This window comes from Salvia splendens, chromosome 14 (genome assembly GCF_004379255.2).
Source record: "Salvia splendens isolate huo1 chromosome 14, SspV2, whole genome shotgun sequence".
Lineage (NCBI taxonomy): Eukaryota > Viridiplantae > Streptophyta > Magnoliopsida > Lamiales > Lamiaceae > Salvia > Salvia splendens.
The window spans coordinates 20472784-20495155 of record NC_056045.1 but is presented as its reverse complement, the minus strand read 5'-3'; the positions used below and the strand labels follow the sequence as shown (position 1 = coordinate 20495155).

Genomic DNA, 22372 nt, shown 5'->3' with positions numbered 1-22372 from the left:
TATTCGGGCAAGGACACGCGACTCTAGCGCCCACACCCAACTCCAAGAGGATCTAATTGAGCACATTTGGGAAAACTTTGGCGGAGAAGATTAAATTATGTCATTTTTATTTTTTTAGAATTTTAATTATGTCTTCGTTTTTTTTAATGTTAAGTTGTAATATTGTTTTAATTTTAATAAAGTGTGTTTGTTTAAATTGAATTGGGTTTTAAAAAAAAATATAAATTAAATTGAATGAATAGTAATTAAGAGACGGTATAGAGACGGTTAAGAGACGGAGCGTTGCAGGTTCCGTCTCTTAGTTAAGAGATGGAGGAAAAAAGGACAGTGGGGCCCTCAAATAGTGCTCAAATAGTAGTTAAGAGACGGTTTAAGAGACGGTATAGAGACAGCGTTGTGGATGGCCTAAAAATTCTGGATCCGGCAACTAATCATAAGTCATAACACAATTGGTTGAAAGAGAACACTGATATCACATTTTACCACTCGTAACGTCACGTCCACCAGATATAATTTATAATTTCACACTTTCGATATGTTTCAGGAATAAATAGATGAATTGATGTTATATAGTTGAACGTTGGCAAAAATAATGTTTTGCAATCAAAACATTTAAATAATCCTAAGAAGTTTAAAATAGAGGTTTAGACCTTGAATCATTAATTAATCACTAACTGCACTGGAATGTTTTGAAAACAAAAAAATCCACGCATTTTCAAGAAAAAAGAAACATTAATCTCTAAGTATATTATATTGCACCCAATTTATGGCAGCAGTAAACAAAAGAAACTAACGACCAGTTAATAATTAGAAGAGGATACACATAAGCAAGTAGCATAAGTTCAGATTAATGAGTGCTTGCTAATACATCATGATAAACAAATGCTTCGGAAATACAAGCAACACCTGACACCTCATCACTCTTCATAGCAAAAGCGAGTGAAACTGAGTCAACTAGGAATTCAAATAGACAAAACATAAACTAAGTTAAAGAGCCGCCCCAACTCGCGAAAATGGACACGTTTCAGGGAGGGACGGCTCAGATCAGAAAGAGTGGACAGCATCTAAGCATCCACGTCGCCGCACTTCTTTGCAGGCGAGCAGATTAACCAGAGATTGCCGTACGGGTCCTTCACTTTGCCCACGACCCCGCCGCAGCAACCACCTTCCCCCTCGGTCAATTCGTCTTCGGAAACGGCGCCGGCGGCCACCGCCTTGGCCACGGCAGCTTCCACGGATTCAGTCTCCAAGCAGAAAACGAGACCGCTCACAGCAGACTTCGCGCTGAAGAAGAATTAAATGCAACGCCTCTTTAGCTAACATTTATCCATTTGATATTATGGTAGAAAATTACTTGTGAAATAAAATTTGTTGACTTAAACATGCAAGAGTTTAAAATACAATCACAAAAGAATTGATTCGCAAGGAAGTGTAAGAAATACCTAACTATTCATAATTCATAAGGCAAATTCGAGATGCAACAGCTATGACACAACAAAGCAGAGAAGAGTGCGAGAAAACATGAAAAATAATTATAACATCATCAATTAAAAAGAGAAAAAACGGAAAGGAACTGTGTGACATTCGAGATGCAACAAAGAGAAACAACAAAGCAGAGAAAAAGTGCGACAAATCATGAAAAATATTTACAGTATCACCGAATAAAAAAAGAAAAAACAGAACGAAACAGAGTAACATTCATCACACCAACAGATCTAAGCAAAGACGAGAGAAATCCAAGCCATAAAACTACAACGACGCTAAATAACATATCAAAAACAACAAAAAATACTCACGGAGAGGAAGAGTCGTCGGTGAGGTCGGAAACAACGAAGACGGAGGATCCGATCTTCAGCTCAGCAGAGCGAATGAGAGGAAGCTCCAGCTCCGCCTTCCTCTTCGGATCATTCACACGGCTCAACTCCTCAGCTCCGAACGCCGCCTTGTAGAACAGCACGGCGTCGTTCGCCTTCGGAGCCTCCACCACCAGCCACGGTTTCGCCGCCGTGAACACAACCGGAGAGGCCTTGGCACCGTTCTCTGCTCCGGAAACTGCTTGTGCCTCCTGCGCCATGAATGCTAAACCCTAAGAGAGAGAAAATGAGTGTATGGAGGGAGAATGCAGAGAAATTGCCTGATAATAAATGTAAATGAACAATGAAGCTTGAAAAGGTTGAAGGCGTGGGGTCGGATATATAGGAAGCGAGGAAGGTGAACCGTTTGAAGGGATAATTCAGGTACTATTAAATAAAAGTTTGCCCCAAATTTTGTTTTATTTGCAAAATTACCCACGGTAACTCCCCTTGTTTTTAGTAGTATTCACGATGTTGCCATTGCTTTAACTGCAACGGGTATTTTTTGTCAGATCGTACGTATCGGACGGCTAATAATGGTCGAACCGAAATTTAAATCGTTCATGAGATACGAGCTGAAGTTAAATCATTTTAATTGGAGGATATTACGGTTTTACCCTCTATAGCTATAAATTAACAGCAGCTTTTTACGTGGTATTTATATTTTTCGAGAATGAAGTTTCCACTATATTTGACGATACCAATATTTCCTTCACAAGAAAATGATAAAAACTAATATGGAAACAGATTGCTCGCAAAATCGTGTACATAAAATAATGCAAAATATTCATGAAATTAGCCGTATGAAATTATACGAACGAAACGAGAGACCTGGCTTGATTTGCTTCAACATTTCATAAAGATAACACTACTTATGAGCAAAATCATCTTGTATAACAGATTAACAGTGTTATTTTTATCACCTTAAGTTCTTAACACCATTTAATTTTACAGAAAATTTACAAAAATTAAAATTTGAGATTTGTATTTTATAAATGATACGTGAAGATTTTACTAATGTATAGGAACAATATAAATGTTGCATGAGGATTGACAGCGAAGATCATAAATTTGAATTATAAAATCAGTAAAGTAAAAGGTAGATACTAAGAAAAAATATTGAAGTATTATTACTAAATTACAGTGGTGTCCCTCATATTAGGTTATATTTTTTGGACGACAAAGAATGGGAAAACACCACTATTGGGTGGTAGAGAAGGGAAATACTACGCGACGCCTAAGGAAGAGTTTAATACGAACATTTGTTTATGAAATAAATATGATTTTATAAGATGAGAGAAAAATGCCGTCTTAGCTCAGCCGGTAGAGCGCATGGCTTTTAACCATGTGGTCGTGGGTCGATTCCCACAGACGGCGCTCTTTTATTCTCTTTTGGAGGCTTCATATTAATCACTTAATTTTTTTCAAAATCAATACTAATGAGAACATAAACATACCAAATTTGGTATGATCAAAGACTTAAGCAAATATGTCCCATTAAATTGATTTATTTCCTTTCTTCAAGCAAATAAAAAACATTTTTATTTTCTTACAATGTATTTGCTTTCTTTAAACTTAACTATCAAACATCATCTTTACAAATCTCATGCTCAAAAGAAATGCATAATCATGTTATCATATAATACACTAATTTACTTGTGCAATTGTTAAATATTATGGGAAATCTCGAATCGTGTACATGTGTTGCTCTAACTATTACTACAACTCAAGAAAATAACAACAAAAATGGAATGAAAAAGGACATTACAACGAAAGCATTGAAATAAACGTAACTTTGTCGAGGAAAGATATCGTTCCACAAGACAAACTATATCATGACTAGTGCACTCGGATTATCGTATTGTCCCCAATAATAGAACGACTTCATCATAGCGTGTACAAGCATCTCAAACATGCTAGGCATTTGCGAACTTAATGGAATTCTAATAATTAAGCCAACAATGTTCCTAGAAATACTAAATACTTAGAGAGAAGAATGTGTTGAAGAAGGTGTGTATTTTCTCTTCCACACTTCCATGCCTTGCAGTTGTACAAGAAATGAAAAGACAAAGGACTCTCCATTCTTCGTGATCTCAAGTGCCATTCTTCTACTACCCACGTTATTTTTTTCCAACAGTTTAAACGATGGAAATTTACTTGTATGTGAACTATTAGAATCCCCAACATAACACGACCGTTTTATTCATATTATGGAATGATCAACTAGTACACCATCCGTCCTATAGAAATAGGTCGTATTTCTTTTTTCGTCCGTCTCGTATAAATAATCCATATCCATTTATGTCAATCTCTTTGTAATTTATTATGTATGGGCCCCACTATCCATTACACAATTTCAACTATTTTTACTCTCTCTCTTTTACTTTACCATTAAAACATGTGTCAATGCGAAATGACCCATTTTTCATTGGACAGATGGAGTATTATTTTTGCCATAACCACTACAAAATACCATACCGAGGACCACCCTTCGGTCCAAATCTTTTTTTATATTTATGCATTATCTATACGTTATTTATAATATCTCTTTATCTCGAATTTAAGAGCGTAACATTAATTGGAAACTTTAGAACTAAAATTGTTAAGAAGAGTCATTGAATGGATCATTTAGTGTGACTTTCTGTTTTCAGAAGCATCTTATTCTTGGATTGATCTCTCACATTTGTCAAGTTGATTAGTATAGTAGTCTAGGACTAAAGAAAAACTTGTTTATGCAGTGTAAATTGCGTAATCCTTCAAATATGCCTAATACTAGAATTTGATTTGCTATTTCAGATACAAGTTTTTACTTGTAATATGAGGATGTGAAAATATCTTACTCAAATAGATGAACTTTTAGTTGAAGAAGGAAGGATACATGAAAATAGTTTCTACAAATTTGGATTCTTAGATACATGTATCAAACTATGGTACTACATAAACAGTTGATACGGCCTCCCTTTTGAGTAACTATTATATTTTAATGTGCCTATTCTTATCAATTTTAATATTCTCATTTATTTTCGGTACTACTAACTTAATAAAAAAGTCCAAATAAATTGATTTGAGTTTTTTCGAATTGGATATACTATGTTTGATAAGTCGGCCTCAGGCGCTCACCCCAACTTGTATTTTTTCATTTAGGATTTTTATAAAATAGCCCATTATCTTGAGTTTGCACAGCCCAAAAAAATAAAATGACCAACTAACAAATACATTATACTATTAGAGCATTAGCAATGGCGCCAGTCCCGACGGAATTCCGACCGGAGTGCCGGAAGTCCGCACGGGACGTCCGCCATTGTGCAAGGGAGGCACGGATACGGACATCCGCTGCGGACACCAGAGTTTCGCGGCGTTCCGCGGATATCCGTCGCGACGTCCGTGCGGATGTCCTCCATTGCGTTGACTCCCACGAACGTCCGCGTGGACGTCCCGATTATTGCATTAATTTCTTTTTTTAATAATTCTATAAATATGTATCGTTGAACTTCATTTCATTCACATCACTTGTATTAACGAGTATCTCTCTCTCTAAAATACTTTTTTTTCGAAGAACAATGGAGCACCACGATAGAGATTCCCCCGCCACGAGCGAGTCACATGCGCCTTATTTTTCCGTCGGCGGTAGTACGCCGATGTCCACCGCGATGCCCCAAATGCCGAGGATGATGCCACAATCTCAAACGACGTCAGGGATGATGCATGAGTACTACAACATGTACCAGCAGTGGTATGTGATGATACCCCAAATGTCCCAGATGCCAGGGGCGAGTCCCGGAATGCCCCAGATGCCCGGGATGATGCCCCAGATGCCCGGGATGATGATGTCGGGGATGATGTTGTGATCGCATGGCGCTGCGGGGGGAGTAGGCAGGGGGTCCCCCAATCGCCGGTGGACAACGTCTATCGGCCCTATGTGGATTTACTGGCGCCAGACAACCCGTCGATACTCCTCTCGAGACTCAGTTCACTAGCATAGAGACGTTCTCGCTTGAGGAGTTAGGGCTATCTCCAATCCGGGATTCTCCCACCGACGCACCAACGGCGACATGGAGGAGGGGGAGGAGACCAGGGAGAGGGAGGGGCAGGGGATGGGGCATTACCTCGCCCGTCCCGATGTACGGTGGTGAGGCGGGGGCCGCTGAGGTGGGGGAGGAGTCCAGCGGGAAGGAGAGGACCGTCTGGAGCATGGAGGAGTGCATCGCGCTGGCGAAGGCGTGGATCGGTGTGGTGGAGGATCCATACATCGGGGCTAACCAGCACATCGACAGGATGTGGTGGCGCATTAGCCAAAGCTACCTCCAGTCAAACCGCCAGGGGGGAAGCCTCACAACGGAGAGCAATGCCGAAAACAGTGGGAGCGGCTGAGGAGGCAGCTCAGCCGATTTGCCGACATTTACACAAACAACCTCCGCTTGGCAACCAGCGGCATGAGGAGGCAGCTCAGCCTATTTTTCATATCTTTATGATCCATCTATTTCATAAAAATAGACAAGAATTTTTCATTTTGGTTCGTCTTATAAAAATAATTCACTTCTAGTTTTGATAACTTTTTACTCTTTAATAAGATTTATGTTTTTTACTAGAGAATGATTGAATATTTTTTTAATAGAGAATGATTGAATATTTTTTTAAAAAATAATGCTATTTAAGTTATCAAATTTTTCAAAATTAAATATAATTATTTAGTTATGTAGTTTGTTAATTGATACTGTAATAATTGATTCGTAATCTATATTAATGATTTTTATAAAAATAGTAGTCTTAAATTTACATGACAAGAATGGTTTTTAAATCCGTTCAAAAAATTTTAATCCATTGCTTTAGTGCATGATTAAGTTTATCTCCAATTAATAAATATGCATTTAATAAGAATAATTAATTTGGTTTAATTTTCCTTAATTAGACATATATCTATTCAATACTATAATGTTAGGGTAAATTAGGCACAATGTATATTATACTTAGGGCAAAAAAATATAAGGGCATTATGGCATGGAGACATTATGTCTCTAAATTACTATTCTTAAGAGCATCCACAACCGTGCTCTTGCCAGCGGCACGGTTGTGGGCCCGGGCGGTACTATTCATGCATGCTCTCTGGCAAGAGCACAACACCCACAACTGTGCTCTTCCGCAAGGACGAGCACAATTAATTTAAAATTCAATTAAACAATAACATTTCCATAATACTAAAATTCATTAAAAAACCACAATAAATATTACAAATTACAAATAAAATAAAAAAGACATAATTAAAATCCTAAAAATTAAAAATTACATAATTAAAATACTAAAAATTAAAAATTACATAATTAAACTCCTAAAAATTAAAAATTACATAATTAAAATCCTAAAAATTGAGATTGAGAGAGTTGTTTAGTATAGTGTCATTTTTTGTGTTTGAAATGAGAGTATTTATAGATGAAAGTATGAATTTTGGGGTAAAAATAATGAAAAAAATAAATTAAAAGTGTGGAAAAAATGGATATATTTTATTAGGAAGTGAGACAATATTTTTTTTATTAATTTTGAATTTTTCAGATTTTTTCGATTTTTTAAAAAAAAAAATAAAAAAATGATAAATCAACGGGTCAATCGGAAGCTGCCACGTCGACGCGTTGTGCTCTTGCCGCTGGCACGGACGTGCTCTATGCATAGAGCAGCGCCCTGCCAGCGGCAAGAGCGCAATGGTGGCGGAGCGCGTCCTTGCCAGCGGCAAGGACGGACGGTGAGCTGCTGCTCACCGTTGGGAATGCTCTAAATTAAAAGTCTAATTTCTATGTTATATACTACTATCTCCGTCTCACATTAAGTGCCACATTTTGCCATTTCGTCCGTCACATAATAAGAGTCATATTTCACTTTTACCATAAATGGTAAGTAGACCTCACATTCCACCAATCAATTATACTCACATTTTATTTAATAAAATTAATAGATATAAGTGGGACTCATAGTCCACATTTATTTAACTCATTTTTCTTTACATTTCTTAAAATCCGTGCTCACACTAAATGGAACGGAGACGGAGGTAGTAGTAGTGTGTAGCAAAACCTAGATGGTGCAATTAAAGAATCCAATTGGTAGATGCACATTTATTTAATTAGTTGACGATGTAGTAGTATATACAAAGGCAGGCTGCCTAACCAAAATGTTTAGTATTTGCATATATAGTAATTAAAGATTACACCTGTCGCTGAGTCAGAGGCAAATTCCGTGAGGTCCATTGATTCAGTCATGCATGAGGAGGATAACATTGATTTATATCAAAATAATTACGAAATAATTAGGTAACCCGTCCTATTATTAAAAACATGGGGTTTGATGTATGTATATCAATTGATATCCAAATTCTGACCCTACCCATGTTTGCATTTTGCTTTCCCAAGCCTAATTTCTTAACTGATTTTAACATTATTCACGGCCCCGTTACTGTTGTGTTGTGCATCATGGTTTATTTTCATTTCTCTGTCTATAATTATTTTGATAGATTGAGACTGTTTCCCTACCCCCTCCATTCGTGTAATTTCGAATTAATTAGTCACACAAAAATAGAAAAATGTCACACCAACATAAATAGAAAAAATAAAATACAAAAAATTGATTGATACCCGAAAACATTTCAAGAATGGGCAGACATAGAGTAGAAGGGTGGAGAAATGAATTAAGCCTATATGGCTATATGAATTATTCCTTCCATTTATTACAAGTATGAATTTTAATGCCCAATTATAATGGTTAAAATAGCATTTGTTAAAAGGGTAGTGATTTAGAGACATAATGGCATTGCCATAATTAGACTATTATGTCATTTTCTATTATTTCTATATATTATTTTAAATATACATTTTGTATTAGACATTCTTACCCTTTATCCATTATGATTATATTTTTAGAAAATAAATTCAATCCATTATTACCACACTAATCTCTACAGATCTGAATGCTGCATATATTAAACATTTTAATTTCAATCAAGATTTAATTTTTTGTACGGTAGTACTATTTTTTGAATTTTATTTTTTTACATTAGTTGGTTTTCATTGGTAATATTCATATTTAACTTTTTATGTTCTTAATCATTTTTTATGAATGGTTTTTTATAACTAAAGTCCACTAATATGCATTTTATCTTTAACTAATTTTTCAAATTCCTTTAGTAATAAGTAATTTAATAATTAATTTAATATTTTTTTATATTAAAAATAAATGGTGTTCTGTAAACAATATTAAAAAGAAAAAAAACACTATGTGCAGTGACATGTGATTTACCAGAAATTATTTTTTTTGTTTCAAATATTTTATTTATTAACACATTAATATGTCGATATTTTATTTTCGCATATTCTAAATTTCTATATACGTCAGTTTTTGAATCATTGTTTTCTTTATTGGGTTTTTTTGTTATACTATCTCTTATTATAATTTTATGTTTTTTATTAGTATTTTATATAATTGGTTTTTATGATTAAGGTTCAACATATTTATTTTTATCTTTAACTATCTCCTTTTAGTTACAAGTCATTTGACAATTAAATTTATGATTTTTAACTTAACAAAATAATTGAACCTCGATCAAAAATAAAATTAGTTACTAGCCATTTTGATAGTTAAATTTATAATTATAAATTTTATATTTAATATTTTTATGAATTGCATATTTTTTATTTTAACCTTTTCCTTTCGAAATAAATTTATAATTATAACTTTTATATTTAATATTTAGTCAAAATATCACTAATTAGGCGTTGACCGTCAGTTTTTTTACGGAACCGTAAAAAAAGGACCATCCGACGATAATTTCATTTGTTTAGGACCTGATTTTCAAAATTTGAATGTTTTGGACTAAATTCATATTTCGGTCATATGTTTATGACCATTTTTTACCTTTACTGTAAAAGCAATAGTAAACTTCTTAGCTACTTAACTATATTATGAAACAAATTAAAATTTGATATATCAATTCTAATTGAGTAACAGTTTGGATTGCAGAAATTTAATAATTTTTATTTAAATTCGTTAATTTCCATGATTCAATTTCTTTAAGTTCTTACTGTTTTGAATGTTATAGTTAAACCTCGATAACTAAATCATATGTTTCTAACTAATCTATTTAATACTTCAAAATAATATATTATTTTCTTCTTTATTTATAAAATATTAGAGTTTTAAGCTCCAATCAGTATATCATTAAACAAATTAAACTTTAATAATAATAATTGAGTTTATAATTTTGATTTTAAAAATTTTATAATTTTTATTATAATGCTTTACTTTCCAAAATTTTAATTTATTTAATTTTTATAACGTTGCAATCGAACTTCGATCAAATAAATAATTACAAGATATTTTCGATTTTGCTTTATAAATAATTGAGTTATTAGTTCAATTCACTATATCATGAAATAAAATTAAGAAAATATGTATGATATATTAATACTAATCGGGTGTAGGTTTTTTATATCATACTATTCTAAATTATTCAATTTTGAAATTTTAATCTATTCAAATTTTTGATTTTTGGAAAATTATTGTCGAACCTTAGTCAAAATAAATATTATGTGTTATTTAACTAATCTATATAATATTTTAGAGCTATATATATTTTTTCCTTTGTAAATACTAGAGTTCATATTTCAATTCACTATGTCATGAAACAAAACAAAAAAAAATAGTATATTAATACTAATTGAATTTACTGTTTTAATTTTAAGTATTTTATAATATTAGTACTCTATTTTTATTTTTGAGTGATAAGGCTCATTTCATGCATCGGTTTAAGGGTAAAATGTATGCTGCTTGATCGGTTTATCGCGCAAAACAAGTGTTAAATGTGCAGGAATGCCACTTGACGGACCATCGCGATCAAATCAGGAGTACTGGTTGTTTTGTCCCACTTTTACGGTCTTTCAAAAGAGTGTCCGAACACATTTCTGGAGGAGTTCTGCCGATACTGTGATATTCAGCCTGTCACGGTTAGATCCACATCCGAAGATTACAGGCTCAAAGCTATTCCCTTCATTTTAAAGGGCGATGCGGGCGTCTGGCTGTCAAGGCTGCCAGAAGGATCCATCAGGACCTGGGCCGAATTCCGCATGATATTCCTCGACCTCTTCTTTCCAGCATCAAAGACGAGTGCCCTCAAACGGGAGATTACCGAAGCCAGACAGGAGTACGATGAGCCCCTCGGTCAATACTGGGACAGATTCCAAGGGCTGCTTCAAGCATGCCCCAACCACAAGCTGGGGGAGCGGGAGATCTACTCGATCTTCTATGGCGGACTTACGGTGGACAGCAAAAACGACCTCAACCTCGCAGCTCAAGGGGATTTCTCGAAAACCCCATTTAGCCAAGCCAAAAATATACTGGAGAGGCTGATCGAGCCTAAGCGGTCATACGAGACATCTCGAGGCCAGTATAGAAGAGAGGCAGTGCATGTAGCAGAGGCGCGCAATGACAAAAAGTTGGAGGCTCGATTTGAGCAAATGGAGAAGAAACTGCTGGAGGCAGTAGAGAAAGCAAGACCGCCACCACCACCTGCACCAAAGGAGATACAATATGTGCCGCAACCGTCCCCACCAGAAGAACATCATTATTATTACTGTGAATTCCCCCCTGAGGTAGAGCCGCAAGCCCAAGTGAATGCCGTAGGTCATTGGAACGCGAATGAGAACTGGATCCAAGGGAAGCAGAGAGATGCTCCGTGGAGGGACCACCCAAACTTTAGGTGGACTGATCAGAATCAAAGCCAACCACCCCCGACGCAGTCCTTACAACTCACCGAGGGGCATCCCAACTGGCCTGCTCGGATCCAGGAGAGGCCGAACACTGGAGGGAACAAATTGCAGGCCTGTCAAGCAGGATGGTCAAGAGGACCTCAAGGAAACTGGTCAAGTGGATGACAACCTAACTGGTCAAGCCGACAACAGGAAGGAGAGTGGGGGTACCAGCACCAAGTCCCTCAGTTTGGCAACCAGGGAAGATAACCAAATGATCAAATGGTGAACTATGTACCGCAGTGCAAAAGAGGAAACCCGCAGAATCACTTCCAGCCAGAGCAGTATGGACCTTCCGGCTACTATCAGCAAGGTCATGGAGGAGGTCGATTTAATCAGCGATATAACAAACAACAATTTGAAGGTCCAGGAGATGTGATGATCCCGCATCAGCCCCAAGACGCGATGCGAGAAATACAAGAGACTCAGAAAGAACAGAGGGCTGCACTCGAAATGCTTACAAAGCAGTTGTCCCAGGTAGCCATGTCATTGGGCGAGCTGAGAGGGAATGCGGGAAAGCTCTCAGCCACAGTGCAGCAACCTACAGGGCGCGAAAATGTCAATACAGTCTCTCTGAAATCAGAAATAGTTTGTCAAAGCTCATCTGCGAGTTTTCCAGCACCTAGACTCAATCATAACGGAAGCCTTGAGTCCAACACCCTTGATTAAGTCACAAAAGGAAAAGAGTCTAGCACCTATAAACAGGTTGCTGGGAAGAGGAAGATGGGCGAAACAGAAAATGTGACTGGAGTGATCCAATCTAGTGATCTTCCACCAAAGGAAGCTGACCCAGGGGTATTTACGCTCCCAATTTCCATCAGAAACGTCCAAATGGCGCAAGCAATGTGCGATCTAGGGGCTTCCATCAATATTATGCCGTATTCTATATACGAGAAGTTGGAAGATGCTAAGCTTGTCAAAACCGATATGGAAATACAGCTAGCAGATGTGTCTTGCATCTACCCCGAAGGAGTTCTGGAAGATGAACTTGTCAAAGTAAACAAGTTTATGTACCCCACCGACTTCTTCTTCATAAAGACGACAGAGCCGGGAGCGGAAGAGTCTGTTGGCATCCTTTTGGGAAGGCCATTCTTATCCACAGCCAGCACAGTCATCGACGTCCGCCAGGGGACGATGAAGCTGAGTTTTAATGGAGAACAACTTACATTCGAAGTTGATAAAGCTGTGAGGAAACCACAGGACAGCGAGAGCATTCAAACAGTAGACGCTATCAGCCCTCGAAAACAAAAGTATCCGGAAAAGAAATCCTTCAAAGAACCACCCTCTGGTTCCACTAAAGGTGAACAACTCAAGAGAGAGGCAGCAGAATGGTTTGATACGGCGATGACTGGAGAAATGGACGATCAAGCCATTAGAAGGGAAATTATTTTTGCCAACCGTCACAACCAACCGAGTCAAAAGAGGTTACCCAACTAATAAGGGTCGAGAAACCACCTGACCAAGCCGCCCCATTGAAAGGAATGCTGAAGGAAGATCCCTCGCCTACAAGGCAACTAATCTCCGCACCAGCATCGCCGATGACTCTCAAGAACCTTACCAACCAGGCCAATAACAAACCAGTCAACCTAAATATGCAGGAACAGGAAGGGAAATCGAAGAAAAAACCGAGGCCGGATGAAGGGGTAGTCAAGTGGAATACGGATGCCTTGATAGAAACTCACCCGGAGCTGTATATGCATCCCATGATAAAAAATAGAAGGGACGCCCCACTTTAATCGACAATGCAGAATTAGCCCCGCCCTGAGATTGGAAGAGTTCATAGTGGGGGAGGAAGAGTTACTCTTCCAGTGTCAACCGAAACTGACACCCAAGGGGCGGAATTCGAACTGGGCAGACCCTCGAACAATCGGAGCAATGCACACGCAGGCAGTGAAACTCCCATACTCTACCGACCAGGAGGAGGTCAGAACCTTTTTAGGACGCGCCAGGATCCATAGAAGATTCATCAAGGTTTTCGCAAAAAGTGCCCAGCCCCTGACGAAGCTTTTTCCGAATAACATGAAGGTTGAGTTCTCTGATGGCTGCAAGGCCGCGTTCCCAAAGGACCGGTTGATAAACTTTCCAAAAATACGTGCCCCCGACTGGAATCACCCATTTGAGGTGATGTGCGATGCTAGCAATCATGCTGTGAGGGCAGTATTAAGTCAGAAAATCCAAGGGGAGAGTTACGTTTCCCTCTACGTGTCAGAAACATTGAATCGGGGACAAAGGAACTATGATGCGACCGAAAAGGAAGTGCTATCAGTAGTCTTTGCATTTGGAAAGTTCGGACGATACCTACTTGGTTCCAGGGTAATAGTGTATACAAACCAGGCAGCCGTCAAGTACCTCTTGGCGAAAAGGGGATCAAACCCGCTTTTGCACAGGTGGTTATTCCTTATACAGGAGTTTGAATGGGAAGAAGTGGATAAGAAAATATGTGAGGATAGAGAGGTGAATCACCTGCGCCGAATTCTGCGAGAAGGAAACATGGAAACCATTCCAGCCGATTTCCCTGAAGGGCACCTGCATCTAATCAAGTCACAATCTGAAGAACATCGGATCTGCCAGGAAGGGAAAATTGATCAAAGCAAACAGAGAAACTGGGGACAATACGCACAGAAAAGGGCAGTGTTTGCAGATATGGCCGACTACTTGGTAGCAAGCGAGTTGACAGGAAGGGACGGAATGGAGGCGTTTGTAGTGGGCGACATTCCACTACTAATGCCTAGCTTGCACCAATGAACAGGTAGAAGGAGTGATCGGGTACTCATGGAAAGTCTGCTTGATCAAGCGACAAATTCCAAATCTATTAAACTGATCAAGTAACATCCCATGGGAACCCGGTCAAATCCTTATTAGTGTAAATATTTTTTAATGTGTTATTTTTATTTCTTAGAAAATTAAAAGTCGGAAGTGGATGAAAGAAACTGATCAAGTGGAATTATGTGAGTCGTCATCTGGATTTAATGGTCCACGTGATCAGTGCAAATCGAATTTGATCGGTAGTACAGTGACTGAGTTGACAAAGGCAGGTGATGATAAGACGTGTGCAGTAATTAGAGAGGTGTCAGGCGGCGCCAACTGTCACAATGAAGAGACGTCTTGGAGAGAAGGAGGAAGCATATCGGAGAAGCTTTGCCACCTGGCACTCTAAAAAGGTGCGCCTGCACGTGAAGAGTCGCACAAGTCTGAATAGACGCAGAGATCTCAAACTGGCAAGAATCGCAACAGTCGGGGTTGCAGTATAAAAAGGGTTTTTCGGATCTCACTTTCCATCAACTACCTTCATAATCTTTGTGCTATCCCCATCTAATTCTCTCCAAGTTCAAATCACCCGAAATCATAATCAGAAAGAAATGCAGGGCAATCAACTCGAGACTCCCAATACTTCCTCATTTTCTTCAGGAGCCGGTATCAACAGTGGTAATCAGAGATCCTTGTCGCCACCCAGCCCACCAACCACCAGAACCCCATTATTGCCTCATAGATTCATCGGCCCACTCCAATATGTGGACCCGACTGACATAAGGCGTATGGACTCCGTACTCAGAAAATTTCTGACCGGCGCTGACCCCGTGGAGGTTTACACCGCCCTCAAAGCTCGCCTAGAAATTTCTCGGTCTAAGGACCCCGCTTCGCCACCGCACGCAGAGGAGGATGACTCCATCCCGAAAAGAACGCGCCGCCGAACGATGGACCAACTGCTTCTTGAAGCTGAGGGTTCAAGGCAGCAAGAGGATGAGAACAGACAAGCGCACCAAGGGACCAGGGCAGCCGTAGAAGCAAGCAAGACTGTGGAGGGCAGCCAGGTGAGAGAAGAGGAAGAGAGCAAGAGGAAGGAGGAAGAAAGTATCCTTCCTCCTCCCAAGAAGGGCCACCATACCAACCAAGGTATGGGGCTTACTAACGCTGCCAGCATGCTTCTCCTAGCGAAGGAGAAAAAGAATAAAAATACCAATGAGAAGGAGCTCCGATGAGCACAAACGCCATGAAGTCAATAAGGAAGGCCTGTGAAATGGAGGCTATTAGCAAGGCGTGCAACATCCCCTGATTCAACCATCTAGAAGGCAGTAGTATAACTCTTAACTCTGTTTCTTTGTGTAAACTGTGTTTTGACTCCATTCTCACACTTAGTCATGTGTATGGACTAAGTGTGAGAAGTTTATGGAAATTATTGTCTGTTTAGCCTATGTGTTATATTTTTCTATATTTGTTAGCATGCGTTGATCGCTGGCACTTCTCACACTTAACCCAGTGTCTGGTCTAAGTGTGAGAAGTTTCCCTTGTTTGTTGTTGTGCCGTTGCCTGTGCCTAACCCTTTTTTCTCCACTACATCAAGTCCCTCGAGGACGGGTTAGTTACAGTAGAATCATACATGCTAAAAATTTTAACAAAAATAACAAATTCCAGTTAGTAATAAAATAAGCAATATGCATGAAATTGGATAATTGGAAGACTTGATTATTTTTGGAAGAGTTAGAAAAAGGATTCAGTATGCTCACGTGTAAAAACTTGATTGCAAAAACTTGATCAATTTGAACGACGCAAGTATGATGGAAACACTCAATTTCTAAACCAACTGTGAAGCCTCTCTATATGTGAGTTATAAGCCAAAAGTAGAACACTTTCTACTATTTTTACAAAAGAAAACTTTACGAGAGGCTGACTTTTAATATTGAGATGACAATTGCACAAGTAGTAAGGACTAAATGCACTAGGACTTAGCCTTTTGAGCCATTTTCTTCCGTCGTTCCTCAAACCCGCCTCACTAATCAAGGCACCCCTTAGTTAACCACGTTGAGCCCATACACTCTTACCCATTTCTTGAAGCCTTAAAACCAAATTCAAAGTTTCATATCACATGAGGAAAGAGGGTTAAAGTGATGAATTTTGTCAAGGGAAACAAAAGGGGATAGCGACAGAATGGTCAAAATGAGGGGTAGCCGGGTTGATCAAGTTAGACAATCGGGTTGATCATATAAAAAGAAATGAAGAAAAGGTTTGAGAAAAATAGGGCAGGAAATAGTTTTAACCTGACCCAGAAAATCAAAATTCAGGAAATAAGCAGGAAGTTATAAGGCTAAAGGTCGAAATTTGACCAAGAAGGAGCATCAAGCAGAGGAAGAAATAAATATCCCAAATCTGATCTAGCGAGTTTAGTCAAATCTTTGGCTTTTTGACTCATGTGATTTTTCGTTTTAATTTACAAATTTTATTTTAAACTTAGAACCCCTAGGACCCTATCCAAGCCCCTTGGCCTAGCGGTAAAGGGTGCTGGATACCGCGTCCATCCTGGAGGTCTCGAGTTCGAACCCTGGGTGGCGTAATTTGTCTTTCCTCCTTGTTATAGGAGTTGATTTGTAATTTCCTCCTTCATATATATGATATAAATATATGAAGTTAATTAAAAAAAAAGACCCTACCCTAATACGTTAATACCCTTGAGCCCCGTTACAACCCAAAACAAAGACCTTAAGGAACTATCTTGTGCAGTCCGATTCAAAGTATTAAATTTATGGCAACACAGAGTGAACAAGTCCTAACATCTCTGGTGAGAAATGAGTGACTGAGTGAATCCAACAGTGGTTTTCAAATTGAGCAATCTTGACAAGCTGACACCTTGATCAAGCAAAAGCGAAAGAGAAGGAACACAAGCTACTGGCAAATGAGTGACCTCGGGTATGATTGTTGGAAAATAATTCGGTCTAATGCATACATGGGAATACGTGTTTTTTATCTTGAAGTCTTGTTTTCGTTTTTTTTCTTTTACCTGTGAAATAAGTAAACCATGCCTGAAATTTGCCTTATCTTTTTTCTTTTCTTTTTTTCTTTATACTTGAGGACAAGTATGTTCTAAGTGTGAGCAGTTTGATAAGGCTCATTTCATGCATCGGTTTAAGGGTAAAATGTACGCTGCTTGATTGGTTTATCGCGCAAAACAAGTGTTAAATGTGCAGGAATGCTACTTGACCAAGGCAGCAAGGCCAAACTGATCAAGCAAGTACAAAAGGCGATAAAAGGCCAAGAATCGGGGGAGTTGATCAAGGGGAGCGATCAAGCAGTTAGGTGGGGACCGCTGGATGTGGCGCACCATTCTGTTATCAAGGACAACGTTCTAGAAGGGGACACTTGCTAGCTTATGAGACGCAAGGATGGACCTGAGTCATGAATCTGTTACTCAAAAGCGTCGTCATTCTAGAATAAAGGCATGTAGCAATCAATGAGTCGCTCATTCTCAGCATGAGCGAATATTCCCTACCAGGATCGTTATCTAGCTGGAGGCCGAATCGAGCTTATAAATAGAGGGTGTGCCATCACAAGAAGGCGGAGATCCTTTACTCTCCGTTGATCAAGCTAGCTAGTTTAATTCTGCCTAGAGTAATAACAGTAGTTAAAAACTCCCAAGTTAAAGCGTGGCAGCAGCCAACCCCCCATGTTCACTACTCACACACTCAAAACACCAACTTCTCTGAGAGATCGACCCCGAACTTGCCGCTTTATTGTTAAAGTTGTGCAAATTGGGAGTTTACAAATTACTTTGGTAAGGAAGAAAGAGCGAGAGCAAGACTGCATTGATTAAGTGGCAACGACATTTGCTAACTGATCCGACCGGTTCGGTTATCATTCCATATAACTTGATCCGCATTCTAATCACGTTTTCGTCTCTTTCCAAGTCCTTCCATTGAGTATTTATTTTTATGTTGTTCCTATGTAAAATATAATATACTCTATTGAATTAATTTTACCTTTAGCTTCATTAGTCTTTATTATAGAAATTAGATCACCCCCTAATGATCATGCTAATTGATTTTATCCAAAAATAGCGTTTGGTTATATTTGTTCACATATAAAATATAATTATGGCATAGAGACATAAGGGTATTATGGCATGGAGACATTATGTCTCTAAATCATTTTCCTTGTTAAAAATAGAATCATGTCATTAGTGGCTAGAATTCAGTTATTATTAAGTGGACATATTGATATCGTGAAAATAATTCAAAATAAAAGTGGATTAATTTTGGTGGACAAAGAAGAAAATAATTCAAAAATAGAAGTGGACTAATTTGGGTAAAATGTATTAAAAACTAATTTTAGTAAACAAAATGAATTTACTTTATTATATGTGAAAATTAGCAACAAAATATCTCTAATCCTTATCAAATTATGCCTAACGGTACCAATATTTTGTAAGTGATGCCAATGTCAATAATTTCATGTGTTTATATATGGTCCGTTCAATTATATATACATTTATAGACTTGTAGCATATGTGATTGTCTAGAGAATCTAGCTAGGGCACAACCAAGATTGTTTAAACGATATTCATCACGAAAAAAATGGCTGACAGCTTGCAAATTATATAATACAATGATCCTTCAACTACAAAAATAAAGTTAGACTTTCTTGTGTGAGTTTCATTCGTTCTATTTGTGGCACATACGTGTATACTTATAAAGTAGACATGGTTATAAAATACTATGTGTAAAGTCAGTACTAGAGTATGCTGCAAAAATACTTAATGTCATTTGAAATTAAAATGTGGTATTATAAAATGTGTGAATATATTCTGATGCGAATTGGAAGGGTCCAAGAAAAGGGTTAGGTGATCAGGGCTTTTCATGAAGGCTGTGGAATTCTAACAAAGTAGAACTCTATTATTTCAAAAACTTAAAAACTAGTGCTACATAATTTCCGATTTAATTAACAAGCTTAAAAATGTTGTGTGTATTAGTTTGACGTCCTAATAAAAGTTGGCTCTGATAACATAGTAAGTATTATTTCATTTACACGCAGTCTCTACATATCTTTACTCGTATACCAGTTTATTAGTTCTTCTACTTTTGGATTCAAGTTACTTTTGGGCTTGGATCATGTTTTTTAATAATACATTTTGATTCTATTTACGGATTGGAGGTCTGCCTAACCTCTCTGCCCACAATGGGTGTTTTTTATTTAAAAAAAATCTTTACTCGTATACAAAAATAATTCAAATGTATACCAAAAATAAATCTAGTTAAAAACACAAATTATACCACCAACAACCTTCTCCTCTAATTAACTTCTAGAAAGGAGAAGATTGATTAGTTTATATAATTTGTGAGATAGAGAGAGATAAGGGACCTTCATTTGAAAAAAGGGCAGTGAAGCCATGTGCAATCATATGGTAGTTAGAGACTAATCCAAACCCCACAAATTTTGTTCCAAACCCTAAAATGAAAGTGAGAGATTATGACCTAATAACATTTGCATTCTTATTAACAAGTCCTTTATCCATTGGATGTGTGTGAGCTGTAAATTGTAACTAAAAAGACAAACTAAACTATCAAAAGATAAACTTAATTAGATGCCCTTATTCTTCAGTTTTAGTTCCAGCTAGCAATTATTAAACACAAATATACATTAGAAAAAAAAAATTGGAGATTCCATTTCAAGATTGATTCCCTACCACCAAGCCGGCCCCCTTCTCAGTCTCACCTCCCATTTTCAATCCTTTTGCTTCTATATATCACACACTCTCTTATGATCAACGCACGTACACTTTGGTTATATATATAATCACACAAATCTCTTATGTCAGAACTCAGAAGCTAATCATTTTGTCCAAATATATTCATGTCCTCTCTCTCACAAAACCCTAAAAAAACCCTCTCCTTCTCCTCAACAATGAAGAACCCTAATTATAATCCCCTGAAGAAGCGGCTCGCCTCCCGGTTTCTGAAAGCCATGGGGAGACTCAAGTGCAAGATGTCTCCTTTTCCAGCAACAATAGAGGAGAAGAGAAGGAGGCACCGGGCAGTGAGAGGCGCGGCCTATGCATCCATGGCTTCTGCAGTGGGGCCGCGGAGGGCGTGGAGCCGGGCCCTGCTGAGGAAGATGAAAGGGAGAAAGAGGGCGAGGCGAAACCCTAGAAATGTGGATGAGAGGTTTGGGTTGAACTTGAACCAACTATGCGACGTCGTGCCAGGTGGGGAAGGCATGGATTCTCGCAGCTTGTTGAATGAAACGGCTCACTATATAAAGTGCCTTGTAGCTCAGGTGCAGATCATGAGAGAGATTCTTCATTCTTCCTCTTCTTCTTCAACAACGTTGTAAGATAAGAGCGTTATATTGATATATATGTGGCTATAACATGTACTATAAGGTTAATTAATTAGTGCTATTATTATTTATATGAGGTAGTGATAAAATGCAAACTCTATAGTATATTGTACAAACTCCAAACTTTTCAACACAGTGTCAATACAACATCAACACAGTGTAAAATTCAAGATTTTGATGTCAGCACGGTTTCAACCGTTGACACTGTGTTGATATTTTATCATCTGTTGACATTTTCTGACGGTCCAGATCATTATTTGAAGTTTGTACAATATTTAAAGTTTGCATTTATTACATTCCCAAATGTATTTATGTATGTATATGAGTTAATTAATTAGTTGCCGGAAATAAAATACCGTACCTAATGTATCCATATAAGAAATAATCAAATAATGACCATCCTGGCTAGTTCTGTTACCTACAGATTTTAAGAAATGAAAATCAGAATGTGTGAAAAAATTTAATGAATATGAGTTATACACTAGTTTTATAATAGAATGAAGTAATACATTTTTGGTACCAAAATTTTGCCCTCAAGCTCCTAATTAAAGGGCATTTTGGTATTAGAGATTTTTTTACATATTAGTAGTAATAAGGATGTGTTAGTAGAGGAATTAAATACAACAAAAAAGACTATTCTCATAGTATCGTTTTAATCCTGATTGAATGTCAAAACACATGGATTTAACCGTTCCTTTTGAGAAAAAAATATTTATGTCATCATATATTGCTTACAATTATTTATGTTATTAACTTTTATACTTTAAATTAACAAAAGTTGGTTGAAAGTTATATTAATATATTATTAATTCATTTATTAGTTTATATTATTTTTAATTTAAATTTTATTACTTAAAAGGTAGTTCTATTAAAAAAATAATAACATCCCCGGATAATTATTTATTTTTTTAATATTATGAAATATATGGAAATGATAAATTAAATATGCATACCATTAAATCTTATAAAATGAATTTTTATTTAACTATGTGAAATTTATTTTTTAACAAAATACTACTAAGATGGAATAAAAATTTTATGATGTTCATAGTAAATCTATAATTTGCCAAAATAAATTTAGAGAAAATCAAGTTTTTATTTATATATTCAATTCCTAATACTCCGTATAAGATTTGCTTTGTGTTGTGGCTTCAGTGTACAATAATTTAAATATATATACTCTGTGAAATCTATTTTAATATTTTTTAATATGGTTTTAGTGAAATACACTTTTTGTATTTGGACTTTGCGATGATATCAAAAGGTTTTTTAGACTAAAAAAAAACAAAAACAAATTGCTCCTTGGATGTTTGAAGGTTTTTTTGACCAAAACGGAGTCCAAATAGTACAACCATCCTTCTAGCAAATTATATTAAAGTCATCAGATGTGTAAGAATTTATTTAAAGAATATGGGTCGCATTTAAATTTAAGATAAATTTTAGGTAAAACATGTAATTCACTTTTTATAATGCTACAAAAAAATCAGGGACTATTGATATTTATTAGTGAACTAAGTATAAGGTATTTATTTCATCCCAACTAAGTTGATTCAAATCTTTTGGATACTGATATTAAGAAATTGTATTGAAAAGAAAGAGAGAGAAATAAATTAAGAGTGATTGAATATTTTA

The 22372-nt window shown here is 37.1% G+C and overlaps 3 protein-coding genes and 1 non-coding gene across 4 annotated transcripts; 3 read left to right on the top strand and 1 right to left on the bottom strand.

Annotated features, from left to right (window-relative positions):
* Positions 1-818: 818 nt before the first annotated feature.
* Positions 819-2218, bottom strand: LOC121763350 (uncharacterized protein At5g48480-like). The gene is made up of 2 exons (XM_042159354.1): positions 1797-2218; positions 819-1284 (listed from the first exon to the last, which is right to left on the bottom strand). Exons 1-2 carry the CDS (start codon positions 2072-2074, stop codon positions 1065-1067), a joined length of 498 nt encoding a protein of 165 aa, XP_042015288.1. The 5' UTR covers positions 2075-2218; the 3' UTR covers positions 819-1064.
* A 940-nt stretch (positions 2219-3158) lies between these two features.
* Positions 3159-3230, top strand: TRNAK-UUU. The gene has a single exon. It is a non-coding gene; the product is annotated as a tRNA-Lys (tRNA).
* Positions 3231-12358: 9128 nt separating this feature from the next.
* Positions 12359-13072, top strand: LOC121764321. The gene has a single exon (XM_042160361.1). The coding sequence runs from the start codon at positions 12359-12361 to the stop codon at positions 13070-13072; it is 714 nt and encodes a 237-aa protein (XP_042016295.1).
* Positions 13073-20073: 7001 nt separating this feature from the next.
* Positions 20074-20848, top strand: LOC121764789 (transcription factor IBH1-like). Its single transcript, XM_042160814.1, has one exon. The coding sequence runs from the start codon at positions 20255-20257 to the stop codon at positions 20732-20734; it is 480 nt and encodes a 159-aa protein (XP_042016748.1). The 5' UTR covers positions 20074-20254; the 3' UTR covers positions 20735-20848.
* Positions 20849-22372: the final 1524 nt, after the last annotated feature.